This window comes from Myiozetetes cayanensis, unplaced genomic scaffold (assembly GCF_022539395.1).
Source record: "Myiozetetes cayanensis isolate MyiCay16 unplaced genomic scaffold, myiCay2020 scf12, whole genome shotgun sequence".
NCBI classification, from domain to species: domain Eukaryota; kingdom Metazoa; phylum Chordata; class Aves; order Passeriformes; family Tyrannidae; genus Myiozetetes; species Myiozetetes cayanensis.
The window spans coordinates 2,226,105-2,251,381 of record NW_026086826.1 but is presented as its reverse complement, the minus strand read 5'-3'; the positions used below and the strand labels follow the sequence as shown (position 1 = coordinate 2,251,381).

At 42.9% G+C, this 25,277-nt stretch overlaps 1 protein-coding gene across 4 annotated transcripts; it reads right to left on the bottom strand.

The window, feature by feature from the left end:
* Positions 1 to 1,037: 1,037 nt before the first annotated feature.
* Positions 1,038 to 25,195, bottom strand: USP33 (ubiquitin specific peptidase 33). 4 transcript variants are annotated; one of them, XM_050307218.1, is made up of 24 exons: positions 25,048 to 25,195; positions 21,148 to 21,288; positions 20,193 to 20,246; positions 18,089 to 18,151; positions 17,784 to 17,936; positions 16,379 to 16,478; positions 13,971 to 14,040; positions 13,762 to 13,875; positions 13,567 to 13,645; positions 11,880 to 12,300; positions 11,349 to 11,489; positions 10,109 to 10,221; positions 9,182 to 9,354; positions 8,976 to 9,070; positions 8,353 to 8,386; positions 7,714 to 7,759; positions 6,862 to 7,042; positions 6,010 to 6,136; positions 5,174 to 5,343; positions 4,358 to 4,439; positions 3,921 to 4,029; positions 3,111 to 3,213; positions 2,449 to 2,517; positions 1,038 to 2,225 (listed from the first exon to the last, which is right to left on the bottom strand). In XM_050307218.1, exons 2-24 carry the CDS (start codon positions 21,226 to 21,228, stop codon positions 2,068 to 2,070), a joined length of 2,736 nt encoding a protein of 911 aa, XP_050163175.1. In that variant the 5' UTR covers positions 21,229 to 21,288; positions 25,048 to 25,195; the 3' UTR covers positions 1,038 to 2,067. The 4 variants fall into 4 exon arrangements, with proteins under 4 accessions (XP_050163175.1, XP_050163176.1, XP_050163173.1 ...); XM_050307219.1 differs by having other exon boundaries at positions 8,976 to 9,046; XM_050307216.1 differs by having other exon boundaries at positions 8,976 to 9,080; positions 9,183 to 9,354.
* Positions 25,196 to 25,277: the final 82 nt, after the last annotated feature.

The window sequence follows — 25,277 nt, the reverse complement described above, 5'->3', positions numbered from 1 at the left end:
CAAACTCTGCTGGCATCAAGGGTTTAGGATGATGTTTGACTGGGGTTCCCAGACACTGCCAGAATATTTCCCGATTCCTAACAGGCTTCCCAAAGGCAGCTCAAGTCACCACTGCTCGAGCTAAAGCCGAGGCAAATATCCCTGCTCACCTCAGGAAAGCTGGTCACTGATCCAGCAATTCTCACCCTGCATCTTCAGCAAGCCTTTCAGGGAGCAAACAGCTCCTTTTTAACACCCAGTCTTGTTGCTTCTCCCTAAAATAACCTCTCCTCAACCTGTATTTATCATCAAACAGCACTCAGAGGGGAAGAGCGCAGATGAGACCTCAGCACAAGCACAGCACCAAGTAGAGCAGAATAATCACCTCCTGTGCCTCACATCTGATGCTTTTGTTACTGCTGCCCAGCCCAGGTTTTGTTTTGGTGTCCCTGTGCTTTAACTCTTGGTGTGATCTGCTTTAATGCCCCCTGGCACAGAACTGCTCCATTCACTCAATCCACTTTTCTCGGGCAGATTTTACAGGGCCAGTCTGTTCCACCATCCAGACCATCACTGAAAACACTGAGTAAATTCACAAACTTGCTCACCACACTTGATCACTTGCTTTAACCAAGAAAACATCTCCCAGGTTTCCACTTAAGAACACCAGGTAGGAAAAATTCTTCTGTTACCGAGCTTGAGTAAATCAGAGAACCTCAAATCAAAGACAACTTCAGTTAAAATAGGACAGCACAAACCCTGGTTCAGTTTATGGCAGAAAGGACAATGAAAACAGAAATGGGAAGTTAGAAGAGCTTTCCCCAGGCCAAGATCAGTGTTCCCACTGACTGTGGACAAGTCTTACTTGCAGCACTGTGTTTTCAGCTGTGTCCTTGTCAGGTGGGCTGAGGAAGAAACCAAGAGTTACACCCAGACAGAATTGACACCCCTTCCCACCAGCACTTGTATGGGTGTGAGAGCAGCCCCCCAGCAGCACTTCAGAAGGCTTTATAATCACATAACAAATGAAAAACATTTAGAAAAGCTCCCCCCACCTATTCCACAGGTAATTTTGGTTTTTTTTATTGATCCAGTCTTGAATAATGCTGCTTATTTGGTAACAGTATCAGGCAAAACCACGAGCAAGTGCCATTCTGCATTCCAATAAAATTCATTCCATGAAGTTTTGCAATATATACATTTCATCCAGCTCCTGACATTAAAGGTCATCATGCCAAGGGAAATTTGCAACAACACAATCAAACCCTTCAGATTGAAATGCTTATGAATGCAATTCACGAGACCAGACAACTTCATTTTCTGGAATTTATATCACTCACGTCCATAATAATTTTACATTTCACACTTCATGCTCTCAAAGGTTACCCTAGAGAAGACTAAATCTTTTTTGCCACATTGAAGACACTAGCCAGGTTTGGAGAGTTACAGAGGACTATAATAAGATGGAAAATGTAATAAGTTAGGACATTTGCTGCCTAAAACATTCTTCAGCCTACACTAATGTTTGCTCCATTCACACACAGTGTTTGCATGTTATATCCTACCCATCTCACATACTTACAGTGCAAAAGAAGTGACAATTCTTTTTTTCCTGAGCGTTTAGGAAATGAAAATCCTTTTTTCTTTATCACTGCTTGCAGTGCATTTCAAATACACTCCTCCCACAGCTGCCTTTGTCCAGACTGTACAAATCAGGACAGGCAGAGCTTTGTGGATATCAGAAGCCCACTCAGGGATCAGAAGGGTTACTGAACATCTCTAAAATTTGTCCCTGTTTTTCAAGTCTAAGGATGGAACAGGATCATTTCTAAATTCAGAAATTACATCTTTTTCTTTTTTTCCATTGACCAAACATTCCAAACTGTACAAACCACGTGGCTTCCAAAGCAGAGACACAGCTGCTATTCCAAGAGATTGCAATACAGATTTCCACTTATTCTGCAGTGAATGGAATGCCCAGGGAGCTGTGCCTCCAACAGACACCAGGGAATCAAACCTTTAGGAATGCATTTTGGGCATTTTGTAAGGAAAGCTGGATTCCTTACAAGTTCATCTTTCTGTCAAGAGCTACAGACCATGAGTTTCTAATTCAATCTTCTCCTCTGTCTGCAATATATCAGGTTCAGCTGGAGGAACAGGGGGTCTGAGTATAATCTCTGGACCTCCACCATAGATTGACTGGAGAAAATTCCATGTTTCTTCAGATATTTGTCCAGAATCTGCACCTGAAAAATGTTTAAAATTTAATTACTATTCAGAATAATTATTTTATTATTTAAGTCTGTAACAGATACAAAAAGAAAAAAAATAATATGGATTCCAATTTAAAACTGTAAACTGCATTTGTGCTTTATCTTGTACCAACTGCCAAACCCAACTGATTAATAAACCCAACAGATTTCCAAATTCCAGCAAATACACCCAAATTCCCAACTGCTGGACACCCACCTTGTTTGAGCACAGCATTGCCACATTTGGTCACTGCAATCTTGGCATTATCAATGGGACCTGGAGGATCTGGGGTGACAGAAAAAAACAGGAAAACTGGGAGAGCTGAAAACAAACAGCAGCTTGGAGGTTCTGTTTGCAAACGGGAGGAGAAGCAGCTCCTTTGTTCACTGCTTGTCCCTGTCCTGCTCAACAGCACCTTCTGAGTTGGGAAAAGCAGGGTTTTAATTAGGAGCACGTTTTACCAAGGCATTGCTGATTGCAGGAAGTCTTCAAGCAACATCAACCACAAATTAATCCTAATTCTTACCCCTAGCAAAGTTGTCCTAAGGCAGACTGGGGCAGGATTGTAGAACATTTTAGCAGTGTTTCCATTTCCATTTTAAAGGCACCTGAAGTGACATCACCCCAGTGTAACTGAGCTATCTGTGAGTGCAGCCTGTGACACGAGGTCACCTCTCCTGCACAAGCTGCAGCTTTATCTGCCAGTTTGCACAGCAAAATCCATCTCCACTTGCACTTGGATACAATTTTCTGCTGCAGCAAACAGGCAACTTTCTTTCCACAAGTGCCCCATTATCCCATTGCTGGGAATGATTTACCTGCAACCTGTAAAACCACCCCAAACCATCCCCTGCCTTCTGAACTGGAGCACAACTCACCACTGTCTTTGCCCTTCACAAATGCTTCCCACTCTCTGAACCAGTGCATGCTGATGCAGTAAAATGTGGATGGAGATTCTTCTTCTTGGAATGCTCTGTTAAGCTAAAAGGGAAAAAATAAAGCGGTTTTTTTTCTTTTTTTTTTTCTTTAAACCCCTGACTTCTCTTCACAATTATTAACAGAGTAACGTTATGCTGCTACAGAACATTTTAAAACAAAACAGTGTTTTCAAAGAGTTTCTCCACGGTTTTATGGAAGGTTTGTTTTCACTGGAAAGGCACTTGTTTTCACTGGAAACTTCAAAGCACTTTTTTGGTTTGAGAGTTACAAAATTCCTGCCACTCGTTATTTTACCACTCAGACTCCAGCACATAATCATCCAACTCCTGGAAAACACAGCAGCTCCTTGATATTAATTTTACAGAACCATATTTACTTCACACTGAACTACTTACATTTATGTGCCTAATGCCTTTTTTCATAAATTAGAATCAAAGGTTCTGATTACATTTTTGCTGGCACAGAATTATTGTCCTTAAGCCTTTGCCCAGTGTGTGTAAAGAACAACTGCTCTATAAAATAAACACTATAAAAAAGCCATTTGGGAAACACATTAAAAGCACCTTTCCATGTAAATTATCTGGGAGATCACAAGAACATTAGTGCTGCCACCAGGAATGAAGGGACAGTGCACAGGTCCACAGACACTGAATAAAGTCCATTTCTTTTGGGGCTCTCCTGTGCAATCCTGGGAATGCCCTGGGGCCAGTCAGGAACCAGCAGAATGGAGAAGTGTTTATTTTTTTTACCCGAATAAACATTTCCAATTCATTTTTCCTCCTTTTCTCAATTCTTTCAGACTCTATTTGGCAGGTGTGACAAACATACAGATGGTTCACAGCTGGGCCTCCTCCGTATCTGCAGCAGAAGTTAAAAAAAAAAAAAAGGCATTAACCTTGTGAAAAATACCATGCTGAGCAATAACAATTCATAGCTCTTTTCTAAATTCATATTTTCTTCCCTAATACCCCAATAACACCCCACTTTATGGAGCCTTTTAGCACTGCTTTGCACAAGAAAGTTAAATTAATTGGCTTTTTGCAAGCCCTTCCCTCAGCTTTGTGCCTGGAGTATTTTTTCTTTCCTCAGCCCCTGATTCTGAGGTCTGATGTTGCTGCTTGGCACGTTATTTGCTCTCAAACTGCAGCACTGGGTTTTTTTTTCCCAGTGATGGTTCCAAACTTACCTGCTGTACAGATTATCCCATATATTTTGAGGTAGCATCACAACCAGGTCCTCTATGAAGGTAGCTTTGTGTGGGGGAACACCTGCAGCAGGAGCAAAAGCAAGCAAGAAAATCAAGCAGTCAAAATAAATAAAATAAAACCTGTCAGTGAATGCAGAGAAATCACATGAAACAACTTTTACCACAGTATGACTGTATTTACAGAGACCACTCTAAATTTTAGCCTTTCATGAAGCTGAAAAGTTTATATAAAAAAAAAAGCAGGAGCAAACTCCATGAATGGCAAAAATTAAAGAGCTAGAATCCATTTTAGATACTGATTTCAAAAAGCTGAAGGTATACAGTTAAAATGTTAGTGATGAAGTTTTTTCTTTATGCATGTGGACACATTAACAAAATGCCTGCTCAAAATTCCCTTCTTTGCTGTGAGCTTTTGGAATTGCTTCAAACAACAGGAGTTCCTGAAAGCAGGGAAATGTTCAGGAAGGCAGAAAAAGAGGGGTTTGCAGAGCTGAATGGGAACACACTTGTTTAGGAAGCAGCAGGTGAGCCAAGCTGATCCTCTCTGGGAATGAAGGGAGTTTAAAAACAAAACCAAACGTGCAGAGAAGAGAAAAAAATTAGGATAACTTCACACAGTATCATTTCCAATTAGTCAGCTACTACAATATGATAAATAATTCACTTAGAAGTTATAATTTACCTAAGAAGTTACAATATGAAGTTAGCAGAGTCAAATTCCTTTAACTAAAAGAAGTGTACACACCCCCCAGAGCTGCCAAAGTGTTTTGAAATGATTGCCAGGGACAGCCTCACCTCCGTGCACACACAGAAAGTCATGATTTGAAATCGGTCCTGGCTCTGCAAAGGTCTTGAATTTGTTGAGCCACTGCCTGGAGATGTAGAACTGCAGCAGGCTGGGCTCCATCATGTTCAGCAGGCTCGAGATCCTCCGTCTCTCTCTCTGAGCCTCCTCACTGCTCTTCCTGTCCCCAACACACAGAGCACCAGGGCAATTTACAGCACAGCAGGGCAAGATCAAACAGCAGGAGAAAACAAAGGCTGGGAACCCCATTAAAATACATTAGCTGCTTAAATTCAAATCAAAATTATTTAACAAAACCCTTAGAAGTTGGAATATTAAATCCCTTACACTGAAGACGATAACAACGTGACTTCTCACCTTTCCATTTTCAAGAACAGAGTAGCTTATAAATTCCCTGCCATTAAATTACAAGGCAGTAAAACCTCTGCTGTTCCACATCCCAACCTGAAAAAGCCTTTGCACAGTCCCATTCAGAGCTCTAACAACTAAAAACCTTCTGTGAGCAAAACCTCCCCTTGAGCAGGATCCCCTCCCTCTACCTGAGAACGAGGTAACTGCTGGCAAGTTCTAACTGCTGCTTCAACTTCTCTCTCCATTTACCTCACTGGGCTTTATCTGGGCAGGTTTTCATTTTCATTTTAACTTCCTTTTAGCACTGACAGATGTTAAGGACATGTTGAAGGATTAAGTTTCCCTCCAGCACAGGCTTTTCTGGTTGGTCAAATTGCTCCATTATAATTCTTGTGGGGCAGTTAAAAAAAGCTGCCCCCAATGCTTAAAAATGTAGTTCCACACCTGAGTTAAGATGGATCTCAGCCTTTGTTACCTGTAGAAGAGAACATAGGCTTCTGCATTCTGCACTGTGGCTTCTGACACCTCTGTGACGCTCTGGTCATCAAACTCGTACCACAGATTATTCAGGTTGTTGCGACAGTAAGCTATGTAATGTCCACCTGCAGGGGCACAAGAAAGAGCTGGGGAAAAAGAGAGCTGCCCATTTTACTCTGCACTACATGAAAAGGAGGTTAAGTCCTCAAAACCAAACAAAAAACCTCAAGTTTTAAATGGGAGAAACACAGAGTTGTTAGCAGACAAAACTTGGATATCTTCTTTCTTGGATATCTTCTTTCTAACTCAACATCAGCTTTTTTTTCTGTATTTCTGTCAGGGGGGAGTTGAACACCACTGCTTTCAGCATGTCCAGCTGCCAGTAGGTAAATGATCAAGTGTGTGCTAAACTGATGACATGAAGCACCATTTAGCAAGCACTAAATGGAAGTTGAAAAGGTATCCAGGAAAAAAAAAAAAAAAGAAGAAAAACTTCATTCAAGCTATGGAGACCTCAAGTTTGAGAAATATGAGGGGGTAATTTCTATAATAATCTATTAACTTACTGGCTTAAAAGGTCTCTTTCTCCTATTTTCCAAATCTTACAAATACTAAAAGCATCTGGGCAGATGTGACCTTGGCACGTAGCAATAACATGTTTATTCAGCTCCTTACATCACCACCCACAAAGAGCAGTTCCTGCCTGTTTTTGGGGGGTTAAATGGCAGTGATAATCCACCTTTTAAAAAAATTCCTGGCTCCTCTGGGATGGTTTGTAAGCCCTTCTCAAAAAAGGCATTTACCGTGCAGTAAATGGAACCGCCCTCCCAGGGAGGGAGCTCGTACTCACTGCTGGCAGTGCCGTGGTGGCAGATGACAGACAGCAGGTCGTAGGTGACGATCTGAGCTGGGCTGTCCTTGGCCAGGAAGGGCTGGAGATCCAGCCCCTCCAGGGGGAAGGACACGTGGGTGCCGATCTTGGTGGAGAACATCAGCTCGTGGCGGAAGCGCTTGAGATGGATGCACAGGATCTGGGAGCAGCAGGGACAGGCTCAGTCAGGAACTGCACAGGCTGTTAGGTGTTAATAACTGAGCTGTGCCTTTTATCAGCCAGGAATCCTCCTCCCTGTGACCTGAAGCAACTATTCCCAAGCTGTGTGTTCCACAGAGTATTGTTTTGTAATCAATTGTGGTTTCTAACACCGAGGCAGCAGTGAACAACACACCTTTCCTCTTCCTCAGAGCACACACTGCACAATCTTGGCATGAGGGACATTGGTTCTTCCTGATTATTGCAGCCATCAGCTCATACTTTGAAGCCTAAGACTGGATCACTTTTAAAACAAAGTTACTAGAGTTACTTCTAGAAAAGATTTCCAGCCTGGCTGTGGTGTTTAATTCTGTGCCCTACAGTATAAACTTTAGTATATATAATAACATAAATAAAATGTTGTTACTGCCTGAAAGCTGACAGTAACAGCAGGGGAAAATCCCATTCCTGTAACTCTACGTGGCATTTACAAGAGTCGTTTTCTTACAGGGTGAATAATCAAATATTGCTCAAACATTCTTAAACAAATGCCATATGAAGACAGGCTTTCATCAGCATTACAAGCACAATTTACTCCACACAGCTCATCAGCCTTAGCACGTTCCTAATCATGCAGAAAAAAGTGCTTTGAAGTGCACGTTGTAACTGTACCTCAGGAAATTTTTGCACTTTGCAGAATTTCACTCCATTTCTCAACCTAAGCAAAGAGAACAAAACACAACAAAAACAACCAGTGCTTAGCTCTGAACACTTTAAATTTCACTGTGCCAGATCAGGAAAAGTCTGGGCTGAACATGACATCAGTAAACCCAAAATATTTCTGGAACATGGACTAGACATGGAGTAGCCAGGACGATACAAATAACGATGCTTTAGGAGACAAGACAATCTGTGCTGCTGGAAAATTGAAAGCAGCAAACACAGATCATCAAGGCCCAAGGAGCAAACACTTTCTCTTGGCATAAAGGGAAGAACTTTAAGTTCCACGAGAGCTGATTGTTCAGCAAAAGAGGAAAAAAAAAAAGCTAAAAGCTTTTATTTTATCAATCAAAACCAACTCAGATCTAAAACTGTGAGGGCACGAGAAAGAATTCAGCAGATGATTTGGTGTGCAATGGGGTACAGTAAGTCAGTGTTTCTTGACCCCTGCACCTCAGGAACATTAAATTTTTGACAGCCAGAACACAGGATAATATCAAAAGATGATTTCCAACAGAAATAAATGCCTCTTGACTAACAGGGACATTAAAAGACCTCAAAGTTTTAAAACAAAGGTAAAAGCCAACCTACTTTTTACACCTTCCACAGCTGTACATGTTATCACCTGCAAATGTCAGGGAGAAGAAATTCAGCCATTATGCTCCAAATCCAGACAGTTACAGCCTTCAAGTGCATACATTTAAACATTTCACAGGAATTTATCTCTGGGTTGCATTCAATATTTAACAGCTGTAAGAGGGCTGACACAGCAACTACAGAGAAAGCTTCTTAGGTTTTATGTTTTCCACTATGAAGCTGCACAGCATAATCTAAAGGGATGATGCTAAGTAATTTAAAAGGGAAATAATTCATTAGGTCCATATTAAGCTTATGAAAATGACTATTAATGTCGTGGGCTTTGACATTTTTATGAACCTCCAGTTTATAGAATTTCACTAAAGCAAATTCAGACCTACTTGACATTTCTAAAGCAGCTTTCAGGGCATTTCTTATTTCAAATACTCAAGTGAGTGAGCAGCTTACCTTTTGGAAAGGAATGATCCCAAAAGAACAAGCAATGACTGTACAACAGCCTAACAGGTGGCCTCTGCTTAATTGAATCAAGCTAAGAAGATATTAATCATCTTACTGGGATAGGAGGAAAAAAAACCAACCAACCCAGAAGAAAGGTGTTGATGGAATGAACCTCTTACCCTTGAGCTCATCTCTGGCGAAAAAGGCAGCAAGACAATCTTGTAAGGTTACAACTGGACCCCAAAACCAGCTAGGAACACATGAGACAACAAACCTGAAACATCATTGACAGAGAAGAAAGAAAACCAACAAATGTTCTGCCAGAAGAGCAGAAACTAGAATGTCAAAATAGGCAGCTGAAGGAAACAAGGTAAATATTGTTTACCTTTTGAAATATTCCATTAAAAAGGCTATCCAGCCCTGGGGGGCATAGGCTTCTCCACATGACCCTGTCTTGACTAGAGATGTCTGATGGCTTGCAGAGTGGAGTTTAGCAAGATCTTCCTTCCCTGGAATAGGCAAGGACAGATCCTGAAAGGTCTCCAGAGTTACAGACAGCTAAGAAAGGAAACAAATGAAACACAGTGGAGTTAACACAAGAGAAACTGCAATTAAATTCAATTCTCTAAAGTTCACCAGCAGCTACTAAGTCACTGTACAACTGAAAATTCCACAGGCTAGCAAATGAATTATAAATAAGGACATGAATAAGCATTCATTGTCTAATGAAAATTTATATTTGTTTTTTTCAACTTGCTCACCACATTAGCAGCAGGTCTCAGGATTTTAGATCCCAAACAAGAGAAGCAGCAAAGGCACGGAGCTTTAGCAGGGTTAGCTTTAAACCTCAGTGCTGAGAAAGTTGGCCCCAAGGATTTGGATATCCCATATTTGATACAACTGCTTTGGAATTAAAGTGGTCCACTGGGCCATGTTTTTTGAGAGACATGAATTTTGTTAGCCCCAATCTACCTGACAAGACTGTTCCAGCAGTATGATCAGACTTCTGTCTTATCTTTTGTTTGTAACAACAGGTACCTGAGAACTTAGGACAGCAGCAGATATTGAGGAGATTGAGATTATTATTAAAAACTAATCCTACCTAAGTGAAGTTGGAGGGCAAGGCTCTTTCTCCACCCTTGCTGTAAGCCAATTCTCACAGTGTAAATACCCAGCTCCATGAACACCAGCTGTGCTAAGCACTAAGTGCTGGTGGCAGCTACCACAACAATCTGAGTAAACAGGCACAAAACCACCTGTTCTGAGGGATCTGCCCCAAAAGAACACAAAGGCACTTCCTCTCCTCACTCACCCGGTCACAAGTCAAGCACTGCACTGAGCTTATGATGGTGCCATCAAATATGTCAGAGATGACGCTCCGGTACCTCTTGCGCCTCTTCCTCTTGGGGGAGGACACGGCTGGAGCTGGAAAAGGACAGAAATAAAATGCTGCAGGAAATCAAACCACAGCAGATTCCCTTCAGCTCTGTATTGCTGGAAGTCACACATATTTAGGGTTAAATGATGAGCTGAGCCCTGAGTGCTATTTACTAAATATTTCCTAGAAATCACCCCACCAGACTGCCGCCAGTGCCAGTCAACACATGTGGGTTCCTCATGCAGTTTATGGGGGACAAACACCAGGAACTTTGGCCTCTGGCAGTGGAATTCCAACTGCCAGTTTTGATACCACAGCCCCCTGCCACGAGAGTCATCCTGGCAGCAATCCCCCAGGGAGAAGGTCAAAAATCCTGCCTGACACTTCATCTGATCACAGCTCCCCAGCAGGTTTAACCACGCTGGGCTGCAGAGCTCACACACACAAGGTTCCTGTATCCCAACACCAATCACAGGGGTTGGAGCAGAATAAATGTGCTCTGGAGTCCAGCCTAACACCAGGTTATTGAAAAAATCCAGGCTTTTCAACCTCTCCTTGTGCAGGACAGGCTCCAGCCACCCAGTACCCCTTGTGACAGACCTGTTCAGTTTATCTGAAACTCTCCTGAAATGGTGAAGCCCAAACTGGAGACAGGGGTACAGATGAAGTGTCACCACTGCTGAACAACTGAACTTCAAACCAGAAGGATGTCAATGATTGAAGTCCATTAAAGCACTGTCATTCAACATGAAATTAAAGCATTGAAAGGACAACATGAAGATGGTCAGAACTTCTCCTGGCCAGCTTGCTGAATGACAGAGGGTCACAATATTCAAGGTGCATGGGTTTTTGGTTCTGGGGGTACTACATTCTTAATGTTTCTCCTCTCTCCAAGCCACTGCAATTGAGAAAATTGTCTACAAGTGTTATTCCATCCTCCCAAAACAGAGGTGAGTGTTATTCATGCTTCAGGAGAACCAGAATATTACAGAACTACAGGGAGGGATGTTTTATGTCCAGCTTACATAGCGCTCTCCTCTCTCTCCCCACGAGAAATAGGCCATAAAAACCCCCTCAAGAACAGCACTGCATTGTTACACAAGACATGAGGAACAGATGAAAACTGTAAAACAGAGTAATTCATTCCAGGGGGGAGGAAACAAAGGGCCTGTACCTTTTTTGTGGACTGGGGCCAGCGAGGAGCACGATGAGAAGGATTTGGGAGGGCTGTTTGACAAGCGTGTGTTCATCCCTTCTGCTGAGGAGGGGGTTGGGGCTGCAGACACGTCACTCATGTGGACATCACTGATGTATTCTGCAATTAATACTGCCATTATTGCATAAAGTCTAGGGGGGAAATGACTGCAGAATGAACAGACAATGATCGTGTAACCCAACTGACCACACTGCCAGGTGTGACACTCAGGGATGAGGCACCATTTCAGTGCCTCTGAACTCAAAACCCAAAAAGCCCACCCCTCTGGACTATCTGAAACCTCACCCAGTACAAACTGTTGGCTTTTCAAGGGCATTAAATCGAATTCAGAACACCTGAACTGAAAAAATAAACTAATAGGTACATTGTTTACAATCAAATCACCCACCCTGCTTGACCTGTACCTGTAATACATTCCCTAACTCACTTCCACTTCCACAGATATCCTGACAATGGGACTCCTTCAACTGCAGCCCACTAATGCATTACCTGAGAACCTGCTGTGTATCTGCACTTTGACAGTTCCTTGATTATTCAGGAATTCAGTGGTCTCTGAGGCAGTGTTTGTGTCTTTTTCCAAGTCTTCCAGGGAGTTTGCTCTTTTCAGCTTGTTGCTCGGTGCTTTCTCTTTCTGCCAGTCTTTGGATGTGAGCGAGTTGTTGTCATCCTCCTGGATCAACATGGTTGTTTCTGCAGGATCCTCTAACACAGGTTTGAAAAGAGCCTCACTGTCTGCTTTCTCACAGTTGCCACAGGATTCACAGGGCTGGAAGCTGAGCTCTGACTGGCTCTTGTCCTCCTCCATGCTCTCCTCAGCACTCAGAGGTTGGGAATCTTCCAGTTCCACAACCGGCTCTTTGAGCTCCTCGTGCAGCAGATCCATCAGACAACGCAGGAATTCTTGGGCATCCTAGGATTTGGAACAAGGTTTACCATCCTAGGCCATTTGGACTTGGAAGGTATTAAAGTAATTATCAGGAAAAGATGCAGATAATGAAAATGAATTATATATATATAAATAAACTACAGCTGGCTGTTAAAGAATAAGGACCACACATGTTTCCTGCAGCCATTTGTCATCAAGATTTCAATTCTTCTTCCAAAGCCTCAACAAGACTCCCCCACTGCAAGTGTTTCTCCAAAGGGCTGTCTAGAATTACTCCAAGTCTAATCTGTGTTTGGAAACATCTTAAAAGCTGCCAAATTGCACCAGTCCAGGCAGCTGCCTGGCCCTGGGCAACAGAGAATCTGTAACAAAGCAGGTGAGAAAAAGCAGCCTTTTCTGGGCAACCAGTGCTGCTTCTGCTGTCTCCTGGGCTCCTTTTTGGATTTGGGGGTCCATTATTCTAATTTCAGCATTCCCATCCCTCATAATAATTATTAAGCCACAAAATGTTCTTTTTCTTCGAAACTACAACTTTCAGGCTTGAGTTTGGGGTCTGGGTAATAAAAAAACCCTAGGATGCCTACTTTGCTGGCAATCCTTTTACAAATAAATATATATATCTAAAATAATATATATCATTCCTTTTTCCTCCCTGAATATTGGACAATGACTTTACAGCCCCATGCAGCATTTGATCATTAAATATGTGTTCTAATCCTCCAACCACAAGTATGAAGCACAGCAACTGAAACAGCAAAATTCCCTTTAATAAACACAGGTCCCTGGAAGGCACCATTAAGCTTTTCTAATTACAGGGATTGAAATGTTTCATCTCACCCAAAAGCTTTGAATGAAGGGCTGCAAACTGTGTGAATGCAGCAAGGTAAAAGCCTGGAGGATCAACTGAAGAATGCCTTGGAATATAAAATCCATGTGTATTTAACAACTTACAGTTCCCACAACACAGCTTCTCAAACACACAGTGGTGGGTCCTTTGCCCAAAGATGCCAAATGAAAATTGCATATTATTTAATTAAAAAAAACCCCCAACATCATTGGTAGAGAAATATATAAAAATAATCTGTTATTTCTGAACACCTTTATCTTGTTTAACCTGACTTAACCTGCTGATTGTTCCACTTCAGATGATCAGCATTTCAAGCACATCAACTCAAATTTACAGGGCATTTGCTTCAAACAAATACAGGGAGGATGGGCTCTCCAGCTTTAGATTTCTGCCTCAGCTTTTCAGTGGCTTGGGCAGATTTCAAAGACATCAGACAGTTTTACCTGCTGGGAGTAGCCTCGAAACATTGGATTAACAGTTTTAATTCCTTGGAATAAACCAGTAGGAACAACAGATCCAGGCCTGAAAAAAAAAAAGATTTAAATACATAACCATTAAAAAGCAAGCATTTAAGTGGAATTTTCTATCTTTATTTGGAGTCTGTTTGTTATTATTTCATCACCCAAATGATGCAATACCTGCTTTTGTGCCAGAGTTCTGTCATCAGCTTGAGGTAACTCTTACAAATTGCTGGTTTCTTATCTGTTCTGGCTAAGCCTCCACAGTCCAGAAAAAAGTGTGTCAAAGGTGGGCTGAAGGAAAAGAAAAACACAGAAGATTTTTTTTTTTTTAAGGTGGTTAAAATATGAGAGGAAATCCCCATTTCCTCCAGGATCATTTTCCCTACCAGTTGGAAAGGGCCTGTAGAGCTGCATTCATGTAACAAGTGTTTCCAATGTTTTTTAATCCTGTTAGACCTGAAAAACAGAATGAACATGCTCAGCAATCCAAAACATGTTAAGGAAAATAACTTCCTAGAAAATACCTGCTCATCAAAATACTCCTGGAACACTTGGGGTGCCCCTTGTAATGCAGAATTGTAACTAAAAGAAACCCAGGATCCTAAAGAATGCTAATCTAAGTAGGAACAGTAATTAGTGGGTTGATTTTGGTTGACTGAAGCACTGCAGACAGGTGGATTGTATTTCATCCTCCCAGCTTCTGGTGGTTAATGACACCTGCAGATTTTCATTTAGAATATTTTCCTCAATATTTAAGTTTTACCTCACGATTTATCTGTTCAGTTAAACTGTTGCTGTGCTGTCAATGTAATCTCCTCACCCTCAGCTTGTCAAAGCCTTTGTTCTTCTGTCCCCAGTTCCTGCTAACAGTCAGATTGTGCCAAACATTCCAAAGCTGCTCAGTGATCACCCCAGAATCACAATTACAACCACCTGCCATCAGTCCTTTCCTACTCCAATTCTATACCTTTAAGATCAACATACATATTCTTTCTGTGATTATTAATTATGCTATTCATGGCTACTGAAGTGTCACACCAATGAAGTCATTAAATTCAAAATGAAACAGCTTTTCTATGAGGAGACAGTAACATTTCTGAGCAAAAAAAAATCAGCAGGACTGGAAACACTCAGCAATAAACTCTGATGGCTCTGTGCAGTTCTTGAAGTACAGGAACAACCCCAGTTGTTTTATTAGACTGGGGCAGGAAAAGAAAACATACTAAGAAAATCTTTCTAAAACACAGAACCTAAAAATTGAGTTTTAAAATATCCTTCTATCTAAATGGAAATACAGTCCTGCTTCCTGTACCTGAACCTGCATTCTGCCCTTCCAATTCCTGCTACAGAAAGAACAACCATTCTGACTAAAACTGCAAAACAAGAACAGTCATAGGATTTTAACTCCCTGAAAATTTGAATTCAATTTTTTTTAACAGCAGCAGATTATCAGGAAGATATTCTCACTGTGTTTTTCCAGCCTGTAACATTGCAAGGGAAGCTTTCAAATAGACTCCTTTGCTTCACCAAAAGCATTTCAGAAGAAATTTGAAGAACAAAGTTAAAATTAAAGCTGAAGAAGTTTCTTCCTTTCAATTTGATAAACGTCTTAACGTAGACACATCATTTTTTCTGGGACCTTCAGTGCAACTGTATATCCTTGTAGATTATTCCTACAAGGCTACATTCCCCAAAATATTAACAGGACAAGATGCAGAGCTCTGCAAATCCACCCACGGGCTGGAGAAACTAGCCAGGCATCAAACACATGGCTGCATGATTGAAGGGCAGATGGTTAATTAGGGGGTGATGACACAGCCAGAGACTGTGCCAGACAACAGAAGGGACAGGGCAGGCTGTGTGAGCAGGGCCAGCAGTGAGGGGAGGCTGATGGCAGGTGAGTGGAGCAGCACAGTGAGGGGAGGCTGATGGCAGGTGAGTGGAGGAGCACAGTGAGGGGAGGCTGATGGCAGGTGAGTGGAGGAGCACAGTGAGGGGAGGCTGATGGCAGGTGAGTGGAGGAGCACAGTGAGGGAAGGCTGATGGCAGGTGAGTGGAGGAGCACAGTGAGGGGAGGCTGATGGCAGGTGAGTGGAGGAGCACAGTGAGGGGAGGCTGATGGCAGGTGAGTGGAGCAGCACAGTGAGGGGAGGCTGATGGCAGGTGAGTGGAGGATCAGTGACACCCGTTGTTGTGGTTTAACCACTCAACCCCCCCGTGGCTCCCTCCCGGGGGCAGGGGGAGAGCTGGAAGAGTGGAGGTGACACAGGGCTCCATCACCAGCACTGGGAAGACAAGCACCCTAACCCTTAAAATCCCCCTCTTCCCTCAGGATATGGGCTGGAACGTCCCTGTCCCAGCTCCTCGTGCACCCCCTGCCCATTCACTGGTGGGGCTGAGTGAGGAGCAGGGAAGGACTGAGGGTAAGCCCTGCTTGTCAACAGCTGACACATCTCTGTATCATCAACACTGTGTCCATCACAACTCCAAACCACGGGCCCACAGCAGCCACCAGCCAGAAAATTCACTCTGGCTCAGCCAAACCAGCCAAATCAAACCCATGCATAAATTAGAATAAGTTATTTTGTCATCACTGATGGAATACAAACTGCCCTGACACATGCACTGGCATCTCCAAAACGACAGCTCAGCAATCTGCTGGCCAGGTTTTTCCTAAGAAAATGGTACTTTGAAATATTTTCTTTACCATCAAACACATATATCCTTTTCAGAGTGATCACTAAGGATTTGAGACTTCCAAGAAATAATAATTACTGCATTTTGCTTTGATTACCTCTAGTCTTCAATTCATCTTCTTCCACTTCTATATCCAAGTCATCAAACACAGCTGCCAGTGGAATCTTCAGTGTGGGATTACTGGGTATTTTAAAATCCTTGTAAGGAGAAAAAGAAAAAAAGTATTTTTACTTGTATTTGTCACTTTTCTTCTTAATTAAGCTCCTGTATAATTTTACCAACAAATGCAGAAATCATGTGAATTCATTTTGAAATCTCACTGCACATGAGGGGACAACACCAGGGTTCCACAGGCACCCTGAGAAAGTTTACCAAGAAACCCCCAGGCTTTTGTTTTCAGATCAGTATTTTATAACAACAGCTGAAGAATCAAAAAACAAAGCCAGGGATAGAATTCCTCCCCCTTGGATAAAAAAAAAAAGAGCTGACACAGGAGCCACCACACAAACATCAGTGAAGGTGTTTCTGATGTGCCACCAGATGGCTCACTGTGGTTAATGAAGGCAAATTAAACCCTTGGAAGAAAAATGTACAAATAGACAAAGAAAGTATCAGGCAGGCAGGCATTTACTGCATGACAAGCTCTTTCTATAAGCACATAAATAAAAACCCTAAACAAAATGCTTGATAGACTTATTTTTCTGTATATATATATATATAATCTTCTTGGAAGATTAAAGCAGGTTAATAGAACACAAGTTCAGAAGCCTGAACTCAGCTTCATTCCAAGTGACCAGAATTTCCAGACAAGAGAAATTTTAAAAAATTCCAATGGCACTATTCCAGTTGAGCAGCTGGAATTTTATGAGAAAACAATCAGATTACGTTCATATTAAATACTAAACTTTGAAGTGAAAATGTTAAAGGGTATTTCCTCTTTACATGCACTGAAAAGCTGCCCATCTTTCTGTCCAACCTGGGCATAATCACGATCCTAAGGCTGTGTTTAATTAACTAACATGAACTCCCCAGATCCTGCCCATGTTTTTGCTTGGCAATCCCAACTGCCCCAGAGCACTGAAGCATTCTGTCCATCTCTAGTTTGCTCTGTGTTTTCCTACATGAACCCAACACAACATTTTTGTCATTCTGCACCAAAATTTCACCCATTTTTGGAACATTTTCAAGAGCTGGGAGCACAGGTGAACTACTGCAGTTTTGTAACCTTAACTTAACCCTGTGCCTTTCTGTGCCTTACAGTTGATTGTAGATTACAAATTAGACAAGAAGATGAAAAAGTATTGTCAGGAAGCAAGCAGTACACAGAGGCAGGACACAGAAGCTGGGCAATATCTCTTTAAAAAATTCTATTCATTCCTCTCCATTTTCATAAAAAACGTTCAGCCATAGGAACGGAGGAAAAGTCAGTCTCTCTCCTGGGAGAAAACACAATATTTACTGCAAAGCTACAGCTGCCTTTGCCTCGCTGGGTTAAACAATACCTGCACACTATTTTCTTGTGCTTGCTGGGACAATCTGGCACTTGGCAGTGGAGAATGAGATCCCAGCTTCCTGTCCAGGAACACTTCCTTACTGCAGGCATAGCACCAGACTCGCAGGGTGGTGAGGTTGACAGTCAGACAGTGCTTTGTCTCCTAAAACAGACCACAAACCAAAACTGGGATTCAGAAACTTGGAATAATTACAAGCAAGCTACAACTGAGGTGTTATAATTCTAGATACATGACTTGACTGAAGTCAAAGGTCTCTGATTTTACTTCCCTGTGTTACAGGTAAATGCACATACCTGGGAGTGGGTGGTGCTGTGATCCACGTGGGATTCTCCACAGCCAACGTAGGTGCACCTGTTCTGTTGAGCAAGAGATGGACAAGGACACAGAATCAAAAAGGGGTGGCAAAGAGCTTTGCAGAACAGGAACACACTGCCAATCCCTTTAAAATTCACTCCAATGTCAAACTTGCAGACACCAACCAAGAGACATGCACAGTGAGCATTAAAACAAGTACAGTATCACCTAAAGCAAAAAAAAATGCTGCAAGATTTAACTCAGCTTCTCTCACTGATGAGCAGTGTTAGACAAATAATGTGCTTGGAATATATTTTTTGGCCATTTTTATATGTTTAATCATATTATTGTCAACGTGTGTTTTTTACAAGTCACCATTTGGTAAAGATTGTTACAGAAAATACAAAGCTAATGCAAGATCTAAATGGTAAAACACTGAATGGCAACAGCCTCAAACATGACACATTTATCCAAAAATCCCTGTAAGCCCCCACCTGCAGTGCCTATTTATCACTACTGCTTCACAACCAGTTAGTTTCTTCACCTTGAAATGAGAGTTTCCAGCACTACAGAGCTAAGAAACTGCATTGTAGTCACGACATGCAAAATAACTGCTGACTTTAACCACGCTCACTGCAGAGCACGTTTGGCTGAGTGGAGCCTGCAATCTTGCAGCTGCCAATCTCCAAGCAGTTGTCATTAGTTCCTCGTGTGCACGAGTCAAGACAACCCCCCAGGAGGGCAGGGCAGGTTATCTGTGCCAGTCCCCAAGCAGGTTAATTTACACAGCGGAAGAGCGGCTGACCGGGGTGGATTTTCACGTTAAACACTCCCAGGTGTTTGTTAAGTCGCAGACAGTTGACATGCTGGCATCTCACCGGGGCTGTCTAGTGCAAAAGGTGGAGCCAAGGTGCCAGTTCATCCCAGAGGAGCAGTGTGCCAGCACTAAGTGTCCTGCTGCAACTACAAGCCTGTCCTACGGAAATGTTGGTAGGAAATGGAGGTTTTTCAGTGATGGCCTCAGGGCTCGACATCAGAAATGACAAACACGGTTGAAGCTGGACAGCATTTCCCCACCTGCCAGGCTGGTGCACCCCTGGACACCTCCTCCTGCTCCCAGGAGGGTTTTTATAGGTAATTAAACTCCAAGCCATCTAACAAAAGATATTAACTCTGTTTCTTTCTGCCTTCATCTCCCAGCGTTGACAGAAGGAGCAAAATAATCTGATCTCTTTACCATAATCCACTCAAAAGGGCAAAAAAAAATCCACACTGATGAAGTGGATTTTTAAAAAATATTCATACATACACCTAAAGCTTGGCACCTTAGCCTGGAGTTCTTCCTGACAGCACTGAAGGAAAAGTTGCCAAGAAATGAAGTCAAGGCTACAGGGCAATATTTCCATCTCTGGAAAGAGCTGTGAGTCCCAAGAACCCAAGACATTCCAAAATCTGAATTAGCCATGTGCTTTCCAGTTGGTATCACACGTCAATCAGTAGCAATATTTTCAGAGTTCTTTCTTTGGTTTTTTGTGTTTCTTTTGGTTTGTTTTTTTTTTTTAAATCCAGTGAAAATGACATTTTTTGGTAGAAGAGCAAGGCAAAAGCACAGTTAAGACAGAACTGTATCCAGGGTAAAGACTGCACAAAATTTGTGCAGAGTGTGCAGAATGTTTATACAACCTTCTACAAGTGTGAAAATAATTTATCTTTGTTCTGCTTAAGAATAAAAAAGTCAGAGTAGGTATTAGCCTGTAAAAAGTCAGCATTTACTGCTAGATGTTATTGCTACAAATGCTAAGAGAGGCTTATAAAAAGTAACTTAATTAACTCAGGAATATTATTTTTTAAATCTACACACCCAGGGCAAAAATTTAGAAAACCTCCAAAACTTAGAAGCAAAATATCATAACTCAAGAAGTTACTTCTTTAAAAAATCTCATTTTAAGCACATTATTCTTAAATTACAAGAAATAGGTACCCGACGGAGGGTAAATAATTTTAAAAACAAAAGAACTGCAGAAGGACTTTTGCTTTTAAATAATAACTTAAATAAACTGATTGCAACAATTTTATTATAGATTTTTCTTAAAACCAACCCACCTCTAAGCATGCCCAAAGGTTGGGTCCTCTGACTTTACAGTCCTGGCAAGTGCCCTGTTGAAGTTAAACACAAAAGCTAAGTATTATTTCACTTCCCTACACCAGCAAACCACAACTTCAAGACAAAACTATAAATAAGTTTTCATCTTAAACCAAAAAGCTGTTCTTATAAATAAGGCATAAACATATATTACATGGCATTATAATAATAATAATCATCATCATCATCAAAATTTGCCTTTCCTATAAATGTAACATAAAAAGAGATGGAAGTGATAGAACACCAGGGGAGAACCCCACATTTCTAGTTGTTGCAGACATTACCTGCAAAGGTTTACACAAAAAAAGATGCAACATTAGAAAAATGCTGCCCTCCTCAGCAGCAAATTCACTGCTGTTTTTCAGCTAAAGAAATTTAGCACCATGGACAGAAAAGGTTTGACTTTTCATCACCTCCCAGCTCCTAAAAGGGGGTTACAAGATCTTTTTTTGTTCCATTTATTAACACTTGCTTGAACCCAGGAGTTCAGGGAGGGGCAGTTTCTCAAACCCTGTCTCCTCTATCAAAACCAGAACTGTTACCCAAGGAAATCCCAGCAGGAATTCCTTTGTCACAGTTTCTACTGGAAGCCAAAGCAGTTGTACAATGTTACATCAACATCCCAACCAACCCAGTGCTGCAGTGGCAATGAAAATCCAGGGCAGCTTGGTGCTGTGCTAACTCTGGGAACTGATGTTCAACCAAAACATCACCTGCTTTGGAAAATGGTTTTTCAGCTTCCTCAAGTCCAGGATTCTTCCCACGTTTTGGTGAAACCTCCCTGTTCCAGTAGGGAAGACTTTTACTTATTTTTAACATTTAAATGCATCTTATGACTAAAACCACACTAAATTATGTTCCTAAAGTAACTGGCCAGTTAACATCCCAGGAAGAGAGGAAATGGCCACAACTCACGTGGGATTTCTGGATCAACTCCTCTTTTGTTATCTCCCCAACCGACTCCAAGTGTGGGCAGTCACTGCCAGCTGCTGACATGGTGGTGTTTCCTGAGATCCTGAGATCCCAGGGCTGGAATCTTCAGCACCAGGGAATCACCTGCCAGCAGGAGCGAGAATGAGCAAGAACCAATTCCTTACACCAATATGCAACATGTATATAACTTTTAAAACAACGTGTCTGTTTAGAGTAACTTAGTACAGATGACTTTATTAACCCATCCAAACCCTGCTGACTTGCAGGGCATAAAGTAACAAAATCCTGAAAGGAGCAGAGCTGATTGGGATTAATTATTTAACTTCCTGGACTCTGCCACGGCACCCCAAGGACATAAAAATTGCACTTTTCAAGCCAAGTGTGCTGAAGCTGTGAGGGCTCAACTGCAGGAGCACAGGGCTTGCTTATCACAGGATAAGGAAACTTTATCTTGGTTTTATTTATTTACAGAGGCATCCTGGATTCAGACATATTATATATCAAAAGCAAACTGACACTTGGCACTCCCAGGAGCACTCAGCGTGTCAGCCCTAGAGATACTGTTTTACAAATATTATTAAAGCATTTATATTATTTGTATTGGAAAAAATAGGTATGTACCTTCATATATACACTTAAATATATTTTCTTTACATATAAACAATTACTTATCTATAAGTATTACAATATTATTATATATTTAACATGTATATAATCTCATGTGTGAGTGTGCATCTTCATTGGGAAGGAGCTCTGCCCACGCCCCTTTCTGCTCCTTGGCTGAACCTCTCCTCTTTTAACAACCATCAGAAAGACCAAACCACGTTCCAGCTCATGTCCCTGGGGATGTGATCCCTACTCCTGCCCGTACAGAGAGCATCCCTCGTGGAAGTCCAGCGAATGACACAGATTCTTCACCTGGCATTACCTGAACAAAGCTGAATGGCCTTTCTTTCACCCTTTGCTAACCAAATTCTTGCACAGCTCCTTCCATCTGGCAGCACTGATAACTCACTGCACTGCCATCACACCGGTAGCTTAACATCACCCAACTGCAGAACCACAGTTGGTGTAATTTCATGTGCAAGTCTAAAACTGTAGAATTCATTTCAAACCCGTGACTCATCCTTCACCTCAGTCCTGCAATCCCAGGGTAGCCCCTCCCTCGATCCCTGCCCTTCCTCCATTTCACCACTTCCTATTTTATCTGAAGGGATTGCTTATCTTCCTCTCTGCTGCAGCTCATTAGCACATCTACTTCTCCACCAGCTTCTGCCCTGCCTTGACCTCACTCAGAAGTCGTTTCTCTGCATTTTCAGTAATCAAAAACCAAATCAAACCCTACTTTTGAAGTTCCTGCTGCACTGGATTTGATCCCCCCGTTCCAAAGCTGGAGTTTATCTCCATGGCTCCAGTGATATCCTGAGGAACAGAATGCTTTGGGCTGGAAGGGACCTTAAAGATGCCCTCGTTCCAACCCCTGTGCCAGGGCAGGGAAGCCACTCCCCACATCAGGCTGCTCAGGGCCCCACCCAGCCTGGTCCTGGACACTTCAGGGATGGGGCATCTACAACTTCTCTGGGCTACCCTGCTCCAGTGCCCCAGCGCCCCAGCACTCTCCCAGGGAACAATTTCTTCCCAATCCCTAATCTAACCCTGCCCTCTTACTGTTTAAAGCCATCCCCCCTTGTTCTACCACTCCAGGCCCTTTGCAAAGTCCTGCTGGAATTCTCTTGGAGCCCTTCAGGCACTGGAAGATGCTCTCAGGTTTCCCTGGAGCCTTCTCTTGTCCAGGGGACAGCCCCAGCTCTCCCAGCCTGTCTCCACTCGAACCATTCACGACCATGTTCATGCAACAAGCATCTCATCAGACGCTCCCCACGTGTCCAGGACAGAATTCTGCAGCCTTGAAGTCCAGTCTTGGGTTTTTTTGTGTTCCTGTTTAAGTCTTTTCGCTGACCAAAGTAATTTTTTCCCCCCTGAGCCATCAGAGAAATGGGAATCATCATTCAAAGCATCATGACAGCAACTTTATTTATCATCACAGACTTCTGTGGTGCCTCCTGTGGAAGGCCTATTACACAGCCCACAGAAAAACCCCATCAAACACCAGGGGAATTCAACTGATCTATGAAAATTATCTTAGGTTCATGCAGGGAGCCCGGTACCTCCTAAAGGAACAAAACACATTCGGAATTCCTTCAAAAAGTCTCGAATCAATGTTTTCACCTGCCCAGTTACAGCAGTGAACACTTCAGCAGATGTCACAGCAAACATATATATCAAATATTCCACTGCTGCCCCAAATATGGAGCCATTTTATCAGGTCATTTGACAGAGTTCAGCAAGGGAATGATGGCAGAAGATTTTAACAATAAAAGGATTATTCTGAAGACATCAATTGCATGAAGGAGCAATTGTATCTTCGTTAGAGGCTTTTATAATTTTGCCTGTAGAGCTCTGAATAACAGCCTATCAAACAGTAAGTTTAAAGTTCAGGCTCCTTCGTTGCACTCACAGTTATTTTACTAATGATGCACCGGAACAGTTTCATTTAACACATTTTTTTTAATGGCAGCAAGGCAAAAGTGACACACGGTGCAATTTTGTACCTGAACAATTAATTACTCAGAACACTAAAGAGCTCTGGAACTTCAGTAATTATTTACCACACTGATATTCTTCACACTTCAGGAAAAAACTCACCAGCATTCACTCCAAACTATACAGGCCCATTGGAGCTACAGCCTCAGACATATTCAGATTTGTAAGACATGTATTTTTCTAGTAGTTTTCTAATAGTTTTCTAAAGAACTGTGTTCTTTATAAACTTTGGAGAAATCACTTCATCATAACAATATACATGAATAACACCAAACTTGAAACTAGTCTTCTTAGCGTGTGAAATTAAGGTTAATCTTCCCAATTTCTCGGCTTAAATTCCTTTATATTCTGTTGATCAATAGCTGAGGTTTGAATTTCATCTCCCATCCCTCCCCATTTCTACCTTTTTTTAGCCTGTCAACTCTAAACGAGAGTTTTAAAAAAAAATTTATAAAAACGACAACGCCAATCCCAACTCTGATCGAAAACTTACTTCATCTGTTCAGCACAAAACCTGGTATTTTCCCAGCAAACAACAAGAGCACGTTCAGCAAGCTGGTGAGAGATTACCTGCTCCTCCTCCTCATGCACCAAGAGGTGCCCACTCAAGCAAGACACAATTTCCTTAAGCCACTTCCATTAGCTGTTTGGTTTTTTCTTTTCCCTGCCATGAAGTACTGTCGCCAAAGAGAAAGGCCATTTAAAAAAACACAAAAAAGCCTTGAGTCGAGGGGATGCCCCTTCCACAGAGCCAGGCATTTTTTATTTTACATCGCCTTTCCGAGGCACCCCGGCCCTTCCTTCATTTCCTCCTTCCACCGCTCCAAACCCCCACTGCGAAGCCCCTGAGCTGACCTCTATATTCCTAAGAGGATTTTCCCGGCCCGGGCTCAGCCCTCAAGCTCTGCAGGCGAAGCCCACGGTGATTTTCCACTGGGCGATACCCCCGCACGATACCCCCGCACGATACCCCCGCACGATACCCCCGCACGATACCCCCGCACGATACCCCCGCACGATACCCCCGCACGATACCCCCGCACGATACCCCCGCACTTTCCTTCCCCCCACCCGTGCGCAGGGGTAACCCGGGGGGCGAGCGGAGCAATTGACGGGTAAATCGCTGTTTTCAGGGGTCGCCGGTACCCCCCGGCACCGCAGCAGCGCCCGCGGGGATCTGAGGGCTCCGGGGCCGCCTCACGGCCGGTCCTGGCCCGCACACCCCCACCACAGGCCCGGCCACCGCCCGCCGCCCCAGCGCGGCCCTTCCCCTCTTACCGCAGCTCCGCCGGGAGGAAACGCCGCGCCCGCAGCGCAGCCGGGCCCTCAGGGCTCAGCCGGGCCCTCAGGGCTCAGCCCTGCCTGCCTGCGGAGCCGCGGCGGGGGCGGGGGCGGGGCGGGGGCGGTGCGGTACCGTGGCGGGGCAGGGCAGGGCACGGCAATGCGGGCAGGGCAGGATAGGACAATGCAGGCAATGCACGGCAGTGCAGGCAGAGCAGCAGGGCAGG

Coding starts and splice junctions, on each gene's coding strand:
- USP33 (XM_050307216.1), bottom strand. CDS start 21,228: ATGTCAGCAGCTGGCAGTGACTGCCCACACTTGGAGTCGGTTGGGGAG. Junction 17,937..18,088: donor ACAGCACCACCCACTCCCAG/GTATGTGCATTT, acceptor GGTCTGTTTTAG/GAGACAAAGCACTGTCTGAC. Junction 14,041..16,378: donor AGATGAATTGAAGACTAGAG/GTAATCAAAGCA, acceptor TCTGTTTTTCAG/GTCTAACAGGATTAAAAAAC.